Source organism: Calypte anna, chromosome 15, assembly GCF_003957555.1.
Source record: "Calypte anna isolate BGI_N300 chromosome 15, bCalAnn1_v1.p, whole genome shotgun sequence".
Classification (NCBI taxonomy): Eukaryota; Metazoa; Chordata; class Aves; order Apodiformes; family Trochilidae; genus Calypte; species Calypte anna.
Window position 1 is genome coordinate 11,753,659 of NC_044261.1, and position 14,557 is coordinate 11,768,215.

The window sequence follows — 14,557 nt, forward strand, 5'->3', positions numbered from 1 at the left end:
GTGACAGTTCTGGTCATTTCTTTTCAAGTTGAACTATGAAACTTGCACCTGTGCTTTCAGATTTCTTCGTGACTATGATGAGCTGTTCCCTATTGAGGATGATGTCAGTCTGCTTCAGCAAGCATCCTCCACACTGTATCCTTTGCTGTCACCTCAGGGTTTTGCAGACCTGGGAGCTCTTAGATTCCTTCAGACCAGTGGCATTTCCAGTATTGCTGCCTCTGGTTAAGCTCCATGTTGGGCAATGAGTGATGGAAAGTTTTCTCTTAAAAAAAAAAAAAGGGGGGGGGGGGAGAATGCTAATACAGGGAGAGGCTTGGGAGTCACTGAAAAATTACATTGTTGCTTGAAGGTGAGATCTGAATATGTGCATCTTGGAATGTCCTTAATGCTCTCCTCTCAGAGATGAAACCAGGACAGCCTATATCCTCCAAGCAGTGGAAAGTGCATGGGAAGGGGCAGACAGGAAAAAAACTCAAGGCCTTGAAGATCCAACCCTAGCATCAGCATCTCACGGAGCATCAGCAATGGTGGAGAGCACTGCTGAGGACATGGAAGAGCTTGGGGCTCCATATGCATCGGAGGATGAGGTGAGGGGCACTGTGAGTGGGACTGAGTTCTGCTCTTACCTATCCCTACTTGATTTGTCTGTGAAGGGGGAGCTGGTTTGCTCAGGTCTGGGGATTACAGATCACTCTCCTTTATCACCTTTGCTAGATTTCAGTGCAGCCCCATGTGCCTTGTGAAATGAGAGACATAGCTACACCTGAATCACAGCTTTATCTTTGAGCAAATTGCTTCTAACTCCCATTTGGCTTGGGCTTCCTGTTGCCTGGGTTTATTTAAATGCTATGCTGCAGCACTGTAGTTCAGGTGCATAATTTTTAAATGTACAGTTGATGTTGGTGGAGTTCTCCAGAGTGTCCTTGCTGACTCAGAGCCAGACAAAAGCATGCCCAAGTCTGTGTCATAGACCTCGTGTACCATAAACAACTTGGCTGATTTCTTTTCCTTTGACTCCACTCTTTGACTTGTTTTCTTTAAATTGTGAGAACCCAAACTGCTCCTTTCCTAATGTGCCTCCCCCTCAGCTGCTGTCCCTTTCCAGTAACCCCACCAATTCTGCTTGGTGTCCACAGTGTGCTGGTGCTGCTGCCCCCATGGCCAAGGTGTCTGGGGTGGAGCTGGACTCTCTGATCTCTCAAGTGAAAGATCTGCTGCCTGACCTTGGTGAAGGCTTCATCCTGGCCTGCCTGGAAGAATACAATTACAATGCAGAGCAAGTGATCAACAACATTCTAGAAGATAAACTGGTGCCATCCCTGGATAAGCTGGACAGAGCAATGCAAAGGTGTGGGACAGCTTCTGGCATGGCTTTGCCTTTTGTTTTCTCATTTTTGTGTTATTTAACTTAGTCCTGCCCATGCAGGGGGGTTGGAATTAGATGATCTTCAAGGTCCCTTCCAACCCAAACCATCCTATGGTTCTATGAACCTCATGTTTATGGAAGGATAGACACTTGGCAAGCTCGAAGAAGTTGCATGTGCATTTCCTTGTGGCAGATAGCTGCAGTGAGAGCTCCTCATTGCCATCTGCCATGAGCTTTCTGCCTCCTTGTGTCCCTGCAGAACATTCACTGTTCAGCAATTCAGTAGAGCAGGCTCTGGGTCATGATTTGTGATGGGGTAACAAAAATACCTGTTAAACACTCCAACAAGAACCATTAAAATTCCATCACAGGGACACAGGTTTAGCCTGGGCTGGGCAGTGGAACATGTTGCCTTCCAAAGTTATTTTCCTGCTGAGGACAGGGTCATAGGTGTTAAAATCCCAGCTGCTGTGCAGGAAAGGGCATCTTTAACAGAACTAATTCAGCTCAAATTTAGCCTGCAGGGTCAAGTATGGTATTTGAAAGGCTGCTGTTCTATGACTGAAGGAAAGCAGAGAGAGATTGGAATTGGCAATTTAGATCCATTTTTCTCTAGCCTTTGACAACTTTGCCAGGCTTTTGTTGGGTTGTACATGGGCTGTAAGGTTTAGAGCTGGCAGTAGAATTGAGTTGTTTTAGTTTGTCTGCAGCTGCTAGCATGTGTTTGTGCTGTAGCAGCAGTTTCTGAGTGAGTGTCAGGATGTGAATGAGCTATTTGTTCACATTTCATGGAGGAATGGGCAGACTGTCTCATTGTGTTAAAGAAGGAAAGCATCTTTATCAGAAAAATGATGTAAAAATCTTACTTTTGCAACAGTCTCCATGCTCACACAGTCCAATCTGCTGACTTTGGCACAAATAATGTGGGATGGGCTTTTGGAAGGCTTGGTTTGTTTGGTTTTCTTTCCTTCTCTTTCCTGCAAAGCCAGCAGTTACAGAGAATGGGGCTGGATTTTTTTTTTCCTGCCTTTTGCATCTTGAAACAAGGCTGTCAGTTCAATAGCAAATGTGGAATTTTAATCACTACTGGGTTTAGAAGTAAGCACAGCAACGTTTGCAGATGCCCAGCTGAGCTTAACAGCACCAACAAAATGAATGTAAAAATAATGCTCTTCTGACTTACAAGTTGAACAAATGTAAACCTGGAACTTTGAGAAAGAATTAAGGAGGAACCATAGAGAGATAAATGTCCTGAAATCAACAGCAGCAAACTACTGGAATTTTTCCAGCATATAATTCATCATACTTAGTGTTTGGCTTTAGTGAGTCACTGTTTTGAGCCCAGGCAGTCTGTTGAATATTCCATGCTCCTGTACAGTTTTACTTATTTTGAAATGAGGGAAAGAATTTTCTTTTTGCTTTCTGTAAGTTGCTTTAGTTTCCCTTTGGAAACCATGCCTTTTATTTTAGACCAGTGTCCTGCACATGCCATACCCAGCTGTGAAATGGGAGAATAGCACCACGTTGGCATGTTCTGGATAACCTGGACACTGACAAAGAATAAACCAAGCAGCTAGGAAGGAGAGGACTTGGTTTTTCTCAGTTCCCCTTTGGTTTTATTCTTTTTTTTTTTTTTTTTTTTACCAGGCAGCTGAAGCCAGACCCTACTCCTCTGGTCACTTCTCGTTCCAATGTTTTCCAGAATGATGAGTTTGATGTTTTCAGCAGGGATTCAGTAGATATTTCTCGGATCCAAAAAGGCAAGAGGTGAGTATTGTGCCCCCTTGATGAACTCTTGTCTGTCAGGAGGAATCAGTATTGAAGCTGAACATTTATTTCCTGTACAAACCTCCTGCAGGAACTTGTTACCAGGTGGTAAGGCTTATCAAAGATGTTTCCCACCTGTTTCTTCTGCTTCTCTGGGAAAGCCAAATGAAATATTACGAGGGGATTGGTTTCAGATAGTGTTTTTTTCCTAATTAGCTTTTTTCTGGATGCTGCTAGAGTTTGCCCTGCCAAGCTCATTTGTAATGTCAGGCTCTTGCTTCTTGGTCTTAGTGTTCAACCTGTACAGCATGACAGACCTTGAAAAGCAACCATCTCTGTGAGCCTGGGATTAGGGGCTTGGAAATGAGAACAAACAGTGGTTTGGATGAGATCCAAGTGAAACTTCAATATCCATCTACTTCGAATGCTGATAATGCTCAGTAGCTCAGACTACTTGTGTTGTTCCTGATGCTTGCAAACTGCCTGCAGAAGGGCATTTCCTTTGCTTTCTGCCTAGCTGGGTGTCTTGTGCTGTGCCACACTCCATGCAAATTGCTGGTAGGCATTGTCCTGCTGGCTCCCCTTGGTGTCAGCTGTATCTCTGTAACATGCTTGACTTGTTTCAGGTTCTTTTGATGCCCTTTCTCTAAGCAGCCAGGTCTGCTCTTTCTGTTGCTTTGTATTTACACAAGGTAAACACAAATCTGGGAGTTCCTCTGAAAGGTTCTGGTTGCAAAACTGCATCAGATTCTCAGGAGAAACCCACTTGTCCCAAAGTCCAACAGCTTTCCAGCACTCCTGGAGTGCTTGTGTTGGCTCAGGCAAGAGAAGAATTTCTTTCCTTACTGGGCAAGAGAATGACTTTGGAAGTGTCCATAGCCAAGAAATCCCAAGCACAGGGTCTCTCCATTCTCCCCATACTGCTGCCTTGCTCAGAGTGCAGCAGGAGCCCTGTGCACAGGGGTGCTGGGTTGTCTTCCACCTTCCCAAAGTTTTGCAGGTGTGGGTGGCTGCTTGTGGAATAACCCTGCTGGGACCTCCCTCTGCAGATCACTTGCAGAGCTCAGGAAGCTCTAAGTCATCTTTGAGCTGGGTTGTGGGATCCTGTTCCCAGGGCATTGCCCTCATGTCTGTTCTCCAGTGGTCACATCCCTCCTTGAGAGCCCTTCTGTGCCTTCTGCTGGAATGTTATGTGACCTCTTGGGATTATCCTCTTCCTGCTGATCTTCCAGTGTCTCTTGGTCTCCCTCAGGCTGTGTCTCAATTTCAGAACAATTCTTCCCACAATGAGAACACTCTGCAGGATCCCAGACATGTTTTTTGTTTTGAATGGTATTAAAAACCTGGAGGTAACCAGCTGGGATCAGCAATGTCCACCCTGTGCCCAAAGTTACCCATCTCTAAGTCCAAGAACAAAGCTGTAGTACCTTGCTGTCTTGAACTCCATAAATATGAAGAGTAAAAGCAGTAAAAGAGCAACTTCCTCATTAGTCCTTGTTCCACAAGCAAGAATCTCCAAGCATCTGGGTGGCAGGGATTTGAGGGCTGCTTTGGATTTCTATTGCATTAATAAATTTTTTTCCCCCCTTAATCTTTTACTCACCAAATTCTGCTTGTGTTTAGAGTGTTCTAGGCATGATGCCACAATAGTACCTTGAGAGCCAGATTGGGCTGGGCACCCTGTGCTAGCAGCTGGGCAGGCAAGTGTAAGGTGTTTAGGACAGGAAGTGTTAATCAGAGAATCATTAAGGTTGGAAAAGACCTCTAAGATCAAGTCCAACCATCAACCCAATCCCACCATGCCAACTAAACCAAGTCCTGAATGCCACATCCACACATGATTTTGGAACACCTGCAGGGATGGTGACTTCACCACTGCCCTGGACAGCCTGTTCCTAGACTTGACCACTCTTTCAGTAAAGAAATTTTTCCTAATATCCAATCTAATGTGAAGGAGAAAGCCATACCAAGATAAGGAGAAAAACAAACACGAGGAAGTGAACATCCTAGTGCAGATCCTGACAAGTGACCTCACCTCTCCCTGCCTGTCCCCCCATAACTGCTGGCTGAATCTGTCTCTTGAAGTCAGAGCATGTCCTGAACACCCATGGAGGAGTTATCCCCCTGTTTTTCCTGGAATTGGTGCCTGAAACACTTCATTGCAGCTCTTCTTCAGTCATCAGACCAGCTCAACAGGAAACAATTACCAAATACTTAGTCTCATGCTGAATACCAACAGAAGATGTTATCCCAGCCTAGGTATGTGCACACTAACCACATGCTTAGGTAGGGCATTTTGCAGCTAAATGTAGGCATGTAACAAGAGTGAGTCAGGCTAGAGAGGGGAACCACATCTGTCTGTCATCTTCCTTGGGTTTGAGATTCCTAATAAAAATCAGACTGTGTAGATCACTTCCCCACTGCTTGCTGGGGTGTCACATCAGTCTCTATGGCCTTGAGTCACTGACAGCCTGCCTTGGTGGGTTCTTTCTCTGATAATATCCAGATGCCAAATTGACCACTGATGCCTGTTACTCCTAGGCTCTGAGGGCTACAAGATGTCCTGTGAGGACTTGGCAGTGGAATCCCTGGCTGCTTTGCTCTGAGGATATACTTGGCTGGTCTGAAAAATGGGACTTTAGGGACTTTGTGCTTGTGCAGCCTGAGATGCAGTGTCTCAGTGGCTGCTTTTTAATACCTTTGTCAAAATCCTGTTTCTTGGGCTTCCCTTCTTTAACATCATTGTGTGAGTTTACAAAGGTTTACTTGCCTCCTGAATTTTTCTTAAAAATTGTACACGTGCTTTGAGATAGGATGGATCAGATTCACTGGTCTACTCTGGTTTGGGTTTGGTTTGTTTGTTTTTTTTCATTCTTAATTGTGCTTATTCTCATCCTTACTTGCTGCAGTGGTCATTGTTTTGCTCCTCTCCATTTACATTTCTGCTTTGCATCTCACCTTTGTAAGCTGAGGTTCTTCCCTATGGGAACATAACATGTTTGGGCAGCAGTTGCTCTGCTGCAATTCCTCTAGGATCTGCAGCCCTGTGTGCTGTGCAGGGAGCCAAGGATGCTGCAGCACCATGTGAGGAGGGCACTCTGAGCCTTGCAGAGCTGCCAGGATGGAACCTCAGCCCTACAGCTCCCCCCATTCCAGATTCATGGAGCTTCTTATGTTAGTTGGATCTTGGCCATATTTCAGCTTGAGTATGAGTGCATTTGGCCTTCTGTAAAAGCTTCCTTTCTCTCTCAAGTGACAGTGGCAGTCTCCAATTCCTCTTCTTATCTGCTGTGTAATCTTGCTGGGCTTCTTGTTTAAAAATTACTTTGTTCCCAGCCAGGAGTGGTGTTTTTACAGCCTTGTTATAAATCAGAGGGAAAACAAGAAGCAGGTTCAGCAGTGAACGTGGAGCTCCAGGCGAGATCTGTGTCGCTTCGGCTTCTACTTACTTAAAAGGGGGGAGGAAAAAACCAAAAAGTCACTTCTGGAGAAGATCTTACACTGCCTCTGTGTGTCTGCCTCTCTTTTTCCATGCACAGGAGGGAGAAGGACACGACCAGGAGCTTGCTGAATGACAAGCAGCTGGTTGCTGAGCAGAAGGAGCGCTACAGGCAGTACAGCCTGGTTGTGGAGGAGGTTGTGGAGCAGCTCTACCAGGACTATGAGGATGAGTATGATGACACTTATGATGGCAACCAAGTGGGGGCAAATGATGCTGACTCAGATGATGAGCTGATCAGCAGGAGGTAGGTGCTGTGGCTTCAGGCAGTGGGAGGTTAATGGGAATCACCACCAGGAGCTGTTTGGCTCCCACAAACCTTGGGGTTTTGGGCTCTATTCTCAATGATAGAACACCCAGGCTTCAGAACACCCCTTTTGGCTGCTGCTCTTTTCTCTGTAACATGCAAGGAGAGAGATTTGGGTCTCCTGGTGGTGGGGAGCATTGCCATGCACCAGGGTGTTGCAGGCTTCCCCTTGTGGCTGCAAGACTCAGCTAATACAAGAGGACCATTCAGTGTTCCTGTTGACAGAAAGCTGTCCTGCAGCAGGGGGCAGTGGGCTAGCTGGGATAGTGATGGCTGCTTAGCAAAAGAAAGCTTCTAATTTTGGGAAACTATACCTTAGCAATCACCTCTGGCATCTCAGAGTGCTGAGACCTGGAGTTCAGTCCCTGCTGGACCACAGTCATCTCCCCAGTGACTGACAGCCCAGGGATAAGTTGCTTTTAGGAAGCAACAGGTTAGTTTAGAATGGGGGGATTGTAGAATATTCCTTTTAGAAAATAAGAGCCAGAGGTAGAAAGTGTGCTTTAAAAATTGGTTTAACATTTCTGAAAGTGGCCTTTTAAATTCTGATGTATTATGAAGATGTCACCATTTCTAACCTCAAGCCAACATGCATCTTTGGGGTTCCTTTGTTAGTTTTGCCTTTTTTTTTTTTTTTTTCCCCTCCTAAAGCTTGGTGAGGCTCCAATTTAAATCTTTTTTGTGGTTTGCCTGTAGCAGTGTGGCACTCACGTTTTTTCCCCCTATTTCAGGTCTCCACTCCTGGAGAGGCAGTAGAACAATTATTAGTGGCTTTATTAGTGGCTGTTACTGCTGAAAGCTAGATTTTTTTTTTTTTTTCAGTAATAAAAGCTTTTCTGGTTTTACATTTGTTTCTTTGACAGCTGAATCTGAATTCCAATAGCATTTAAGCATGCACACATATATATATTAAAGAAGAGCTATAGGTATGCTGTGAATTCTGCTCCCACCCCCTTAGGCCCTTTGCAGTCTGCGTGCTCAGGGTGATTCATAAAGCTTGATGGATTTCTCCAGGTATTTCCCTCTGTATGAAACTGGGGCACAGCAATGAAACTGGGGCTCTGTGGACAACCCCTGAGCAGTCACAGCAGTTTGAGAGCACAGCACTTTCTGAGCATTCCTGTTTCTGTCCAAGTTGGAGGCTTTGTGCAGTAGATGCTCCTTGGCTGCTGAGTTAAATTGAAGCAAAGCGTGCTTCTTACTCATGCCTTCTGGCTCTGCCTGGATCCTCTCCTCCCAGAGGAAGCAGTTGTTTCCTTGGAGTAATTCCCTGTGAGGTTTCAGGTTCCTCCTGACCTGCTCTTTTTTTTTTTTTTTTAACTGTTATTATTTTCAGTAACAACTTCATAGTGGACATTCCCCAGTGAAGAGCATGCGTTCATTAAGTGCCAATAGTAAATGGGTCATTAGCTACTGAGCCTCTTTTTTTTTTTTTTTCCTTCAGAGAAAGAAGCAAGTCCATGAAATTTGTAGATTCTTATTTTTGAATCAGATGATGCAACCCCAAAAGGATGTGCTGTTCAGTGCAAGGTCTGTGGCTGTCCTGTCTTCATTGCTGACCCTTTGTGTCTTAATTCTCAGGCCATTCACAGTTCCTCAGGTCTTGAGACCTAAGGGACAGGAGGAAGGACAGGAGGAAGAGGATGAAGAAGAGGAGGACGAGGAGGAAGTTGAAAAGGAAAGAACAAAGGTGATACTCAGTTTGTGGTTGGAATTGCATTGAGATTTACCATATGACTTAGCTGCTTCATCCTCCAGAGTGACATGGAGCAGATTTCTTCTTGCAGAGGGTGAAGCTTTAAACAGCTGAGCTGCTTTTCAGCGTGGCTCCTTCTGTGGTCTGCTGGACTCGAAATGTCCACTGAGTACAGCTGATCACTGCTTCCTAGGATGACTGTACTGGAGCAATGACACTTTGAGAGGTTTAATCTCCTTTATTCCATAGGCAGACAATGCCAGCAGAGCACATTGAGGGTCACTAAGGCTCCACTATCACAGTTATACTGAAAATAGTGCTGGAATTGTTGGCAGAGGTACAAAGGGGGAAGAATTCTTTCTGCCAGGTGTTGTGTGCAGAGTCACAGCAATCCTGCTTCCTCAGCCAGGAGAGATCATGAGTCGACTCAGCCCAAGAGGACCACTCCCTGCTCTCCCCTTTTTCCTGGATGCTGGTGAGTTAGCTGAGCTCTGTCCCTCCTTCCCATGGCAGGACCACTTTGTGCAGGACCCAGCTGTGCTGCGGGAAAGAGCTGAAGCCAGGAGGCAGATGCACCTTGTGAGGAAGGGGTGAGTAAGCATCTCCCTCTGCAGGGTGAAACGGTGGCTCTGTTTCCAGCAGGCTGGAATGGTGGAGGGTGTGCCTGTTCCTTAACATTCCTGTATGTAGGGGTCAACACTAGGGTGGTGGGAACTTCCTCCTCCCCAACTTTTACTTGGTTGTTCTGAGCCATCAAACGGGCAGGCATCTTCCTTTATCCTAAGCAGCAGAGCCCTGTGCAAGGTAGGGGTTTGGAGCTTCCCAGAGCTTGAACAGCTCCCACAGGGAGTTGAGGACAGTTTACTCCCTGGCTGTAGCTGACAGGCTCCAGGTGTAGGAACAGCCAGTCCTTGTGTGGCTGACACAGATGCTCGGCCACTGTGGAGCTGGGCTGAGCTCTGGATCCCTCACCCCCCCGTGTTTCTGGGGGTGGGTGGGTGTTGTCTCTTGAGAGTGCTTCTTGTGATGTCCTTTTCCAGGCACAAGCAGGAGAGCTCAGCTGTTGTTGGGAATGTGAAGGGCCACGGGCAGAACCGGGAGACGACACAGGAGCGAAGGAAGAAGGAAGCAAACAAAAGCACAAGAGCCAACCACAACCGGCGGGTCCTGGCTGACAGGAAGAGGAATAAAGGAATGATTCCTTCCTGAAGGACTCCTGGCCCAGGTGTTGCAGCATCCCCAGCCCTCTGCTCTGCAGGCTGTGGTCCTGCTCCCTTCCCTTGGCACTCCTGGACTTGCTGCTGTGGTTCAACACCTCCCACTTCAGCCCACCTAGAGTTGGGTGCCCACGGGAGGGCTGCTCCTCCCTTTAGGAGAAATGTGCCTGTGCCCATCTGCACCACCACGTGTGGGGTGGGCTATGCCAGCCAGGCCTTTCCTTTTTGTACTATTTGTAATTCTGAGAATTTTATTTTCATATTGGCTCCTTCCACCCTCTCCTCACCTCAGGCAGGCTTCCAGCCCACCCAGCAGGCAGAGCAGAGCTGCTCTGGAAGAGCTCTCTCAGCTCCCTGCTCCACTGAACTGCCTTATCCTGAAGTACACCTTGAAGGTTGATAGGAAAGCACTCAGGTTGTTCCTGTTGCTGACCAACACCCAGGAGTTCAGGTGAACAAGCCCTTATCATAAATTTCTGTCCCTTGAGTGAGGCGTGTGAAAACAGAACCTGCAAATAAATGATTTCAGACTTCTAGTTGGTGTTTTAGGCTCTTATGAACCATATTGATCTTTCACTTGGAGGAACCTCAATGAGTCTTTTAGCTGTGCTATATCTGCAGGCAGGGAAATTCACTTCCTGCTTGGTGTTGGTTCAGAGTAGTGAGATCCAGCCACAGCCACTGAGCCTAAAGATGCTGAGAGACTGGGATGAAGGCAGCCTGAGCAAGGTGACAGTCATGTGGCTGTCAGAGTCCCCTGGGAACTGCCACCTCAAAAACCACTTGTCACACTCTGGGAAGCAGAATTGCCCTGATCATCACCTTTGCTGACAGCAAACAGCAGTTTGTAGTTGCTGGAAGGACTTTTCCTTTTGTCAGGCAGTTGTTAACCTGGTGGAGTTGGGACTGTCCCTGCCTCCAGCACAGGGGCTTGGAACCAGGTGGTAACTTCAAGTTCCCTCCCAACCCAACCCATTCTGTGTTCCCTAAGCAGAGAGCTACACCAGTTACCAAATGTACTTTGTAACCTGTTGGTAAGGTGCTCAAAGCCAGGGCAATGGCTGTGCCTAGGGCCAGTCTGCAGCATCTGCTGCTCCCTGTCGCAGTTGCTGTTGCCACCAAGCAGCAGCATGGCTGTGGGGTGTTGTCCCCAGCACAGAGACCAACCTTCAGGTAAACGATTAAGCTGTGCTTGGTTAATTCACTCTGTGTGCCACCTCCCCACCCTTCCCCTCTGTGTTCTGCAGTTCTGCCAAGGTGCCCGTCGCTGTCACCTGCATGCTGCCAGGGTGAGCAGTGGCAGAGCTGCTGCTGGGGACGTGTGGTTGTCACTGTTGAGCAAATGAGGTCCTGAGTGCTCTGAGGGTTTTGCTTCGCAGATCAGCACTGCCCAATCCCCCCTCATGACACAAGAGAGGCAAAGGGAATGCTTATCAGCTCCTGCTGCCACAGGAGATCACCCACTGGGTGCTACTGCTCTTTGGACTAAGAATCACAGAGGGATTTGGGTTGGAAGGGACCTCCAAAGCTCACCCAGTCCAACCCCTGCACTCAGCAGGGACACCCTCACCTCCATCAGGGTGCTCCTCAGGCCTCACCTTGAATATCTCCAGGGATGAGGCCTCAACCACCTCCCTGGGCAACCCTTGTTCCACCACCCTGATGGGAAAGAACTTTAAAGGGCCTTGTTTACTCCCTGCCCCTCTGCTGCCCTGCAGTGTCCCCTCTCCCTAATGCTGTGCTCAGCTTTAGTTCTTGCCTCTGCACATCTCACTCACTTGCTCAGCCTGGGAGGGATCAGCCCAAGAGAGCTGGAACTGTTCTTCTCAAGCACCTCTAGAAAATCACAGCTGGGACTGTGGGTGCTGCACTTCAGTTTTACTCAAAAAAAAAAAAAAAGACAACCCAAAAAACCAAAAACCCAAAACAAACCACAAGCACAATGGTTATTTTTAAGTCCTTTGTGTTCTGAGAATGAACGTTTTATTCCTGCCACCTCTTTGCCAGCCCATTAAAGCTTCTTGCATTAAGCAGTGACTCTCACTTGCTGTGCTGCTAAAATTCCTCCTTTCTCATGAAAATACAGTGAGGGGGGAGGGGGAAGAGAGTGAACAGGGGAAGATCAGGAGTAACTCATCCAGACCTTCCCCTCCTGAATCATTGCCCCAGCAGTGCCTGGCACAGCCCTTCCTCAGGAGGGAAGGTGCCTGGAATGGCCCTGGGGCTGGAAGCTCCTGAGAGTTTCTCCTTCCCCTCTGCCCTTCAGCTGCTGGATGCTGACAGCAGGCAGAGGGGGGAAGGCTCTGGGCAGAGCCAAGGCATAGGGAATGTTGGAGTCACTTTCCTGTGAACAGGACTTGAAGAAAGCAGAGAGCTCCTCATTAGAGAGGCTCTCATTAGGAAGAAGCCCAGGGGAGCACCAGCAAGCAGCTCTAGAAATGCTTTCAAGCCTTTCAAACCATTTTTAGGACACTTGGATTTCTTAGTGTCTTGACTCAAAGGAGTACTTGGGCATTCCCCATCTCCTAGCTAAGGAGAAGTTACAGGAAGGCCAAAGGATCAATCAGGTGAACACAGGAGACACAGACCAAGAAAGTTTTTTTATTTTTACACAGTAGGTTTGAAAACAGCAGTTTGAGTCCATCTTGGTTTCCAGCATATCAGTAGGTGGCTGATATAATCTGGTTCAGGAATTTGTTTCCATTTTCCTAGAGTCAGGTTCAGGAGGCTGAATCCTTCTCTGCAGTGTCCTTTGCCACCCCGGGATGGGTCCTGCTGCTGAGTGTCTCAGTCACTGCTCTCATATTTGTGCTTGATGTGTTTCCACAGTTTCTGGAGGTAGAGCACACAAACCAACCACAAATGGTTAAGATTCCTGAGATTGGACTCGATGATCTCTGAGGTCCCTTCCAACCCAGCCAATTCTATGATTCTATGATTCTATGATTTGGGGGCACAATCAGGAGCAAGGGAAGCACTGGAGACAGGCAGGGCATGTGCTGACCTGTGCTGTTTGGGGTAGGCAATGAAATTGATATGATTTTTTTCATAATTTCCCAATAATTTCATTTTCTGATATTGGTTGAGGAAATACTAACACACACACACACACACAAATAAAATAGTGCTACAATTAATGCTAGAACAAGGAGTTGAGGGGCAAGCTGAAGTTCAGGTGTGAATTTACAGCAGGTTTTAAGAAATGACTGCTGCTAAAAAGGAGGAGCCAAGGTCCCTGGTCTTGCTCTTGCTGTGTTCCCTCAGCTCACTCAGCTCTGCTCAGAGCTCCGTGTGGGATCAGTTTCCAGCTCTTTCCTGACCTGGTTCAGAAGGCCCAAAGAGCAGATGTGGCACCACCAGGGAAGGCTCTGTCCAACATCAGAGCCATGCAGGTAACCTGGAGAGCTGTGAAACTGTGCCCTGAGTGCTCCCAGAGACCCCGGGCACAGGGACAAGGACACTGCAGCACACAGAGGGATTTTTATTTTGGGGGAAGGGGGTCTCTGCCCCCAAGAAACAAGTGACAGGACAAGAGGGAACAGCCCCAAGTTGCCCAGGGAAGGCTTAGATTGGATATTAGGAACCATTTCTCCCTGGAAAGGGCTGGCAGGGCCTGGCTGCCCAGGGCAGTCCCCATCACCCCTGGAGGGGTTTCCAAGCCCTGGAGATGTGGTGCTGAGGGACAGGGGGTGGTGGTGGCTTTGAAGCACAAGGAGCCCTGATCCACCTCTTGATGATCAGAGTGGGTTTGTGGGGTTTTTTTTTCCGTTCTGAATGATTTTGTGATCTCATGTTCACACTCGGGACTCTTCTGTCGTGACACAAACCCTGCAGGTTTAAGCAGCACTCATCTGCCCCTCCAGCTAAAGGGGAAGAAGATTCCAGAATCCAAAGCAAGCTCCAACCTTTCTGCACCCCTTCCAATCCCTCTTCCCCATGGAACTCAGCAAAAGCAAAGAAGGAAAAGTTATCAGAAAAGCTTCAGACCATGCAACTGGGACAAGACCCTGTGTTTCAGGACACACAATTAGCAACCTATTTATAGATACACACATAGTTAAAAAAAACCCAAGCTTTTTTACACGCATCTTAATTGGCTGTAAGATTGGGAAATCAATATTTAAACTGAAGCTCGGTGCTGTGTGTCTTCAAAATCTGCATTTGTAAGCACCCTATTTGCTCCTGCATGCATTCCTCAAGTACACGTTACCCCTCAGTAACCTGATGCTTCAAGACCCGTGAATCACCACGTTCATCGCATCCCTTTTTCTCCCCATTCCCTCATGCCCCCTGGGCATATTTTCAGGCCGCATTCCCAAGGCCACGACCCTCCCCAATCCTCCCGGGAGATCCCCCAGAAGGCTGCGATCTTCCTGGGTTAATCCAGGAAGCCAAATCCCCCTCAGGGGCTCAGGGGAACCGGTGACACCTCAAGGCCTCAAGGCCTACCTGACCTTCAAACCCGGGGATGGAGGGTTTGGAGGGGCTACCCCGCCTTTTTTCCCCTCTTACCCCTTCGTTGAGGTGCTCGAAGAGGGCGTCGGCTCCTTGGTCGAAGGCCCGCTCGAAAACGACGGCCCCCAAGACGATGGTGAGGGCAAAAGTGGAGGTGCGGCGGAACAGGGAGCTATAGACCTGCCGGAGCGCCATCTTGCCTCTGCGTTCTGCGCATGCGCCGAGGGCGATGGCGGGCGGGCGGTGC

The 14,557-nt window shown here is 47.8% G+C and overlaps 2 protein-coding genes across 8 annotated transcripts in view; one reads left to right on the forward strand and one right to left on the reverse strand.

Moving 5' to 3' along the window:
• Positions 1-10,905, forward strand: part of ASCC2 (activating signal cointegrator 1 complex subunit 2) — a 33,677-nt gene extending 22,772 nt beyond the window's left edge. For 5 of the 7 annotated variants that reach the window (XM_030460611.1, XM_030460618.1, XM_030460614.1 and 2 more), the window contains 8 exons: positions 61-135; positions 404-590; positions 1,140-1,351; positions 3,017-3,136; positions 6,676-6,882; positions 8,524-8,632; positions 9,152-9,228; positions 9,679-10,905. In XM_030460611.1, coding sequence (XP_030316471.1) covers positions 61-135; positions 404-590; positions 1,140-1,351; positions 3,017-3,136; positions 6,676-6,882; positions 8,524-8,632; positions 9,152-9,228; positions 9,679-9,847 — 1,156 coding nt within the window. In that variant the 3' untranslated portion in view covers positions 9,848-10,905. The remainder of the gene's footprint in view (positions 1-60; positions 136-403; positions 591-1,139; positions 1,352-3,016; positions 3,137-6,675; positions 6,883-8,523; positions 8,633-9,151; positions 9,229-9,678) is intronic. The other 2 variants (XM_030460612.1, XM_030460613.1) reach the window with 1 other exon arrangement.
• Positions 10,906-12,435: 1,530 nt separating this feature from the next.
• On the reverse strand, positions 12,436-14,547 carry LOC103535450 (cytochrome b-c1 complex subunit 9). The gene is made up of 2 exons (XM_008501504.2): positions 14,368-14,547; positions 12,436-12,687 (listed from the first exon to the last, which is right to left on the reverse strand). The coding sequence occupies exons 1-2, from the start codon at positions 14,503-14,505 to the stop codon at positions 12,643-12,645; spliced, it is 183 nt and encodes a 60-aa protein (XP_008499726.1). The 5' UTR covers positions 14,506-14,547; the 3' UTR covers positions 12,436-12,642.
• Between the last annotated feature and the right edge of the window lie 10 nt (positions 14,548-14,557).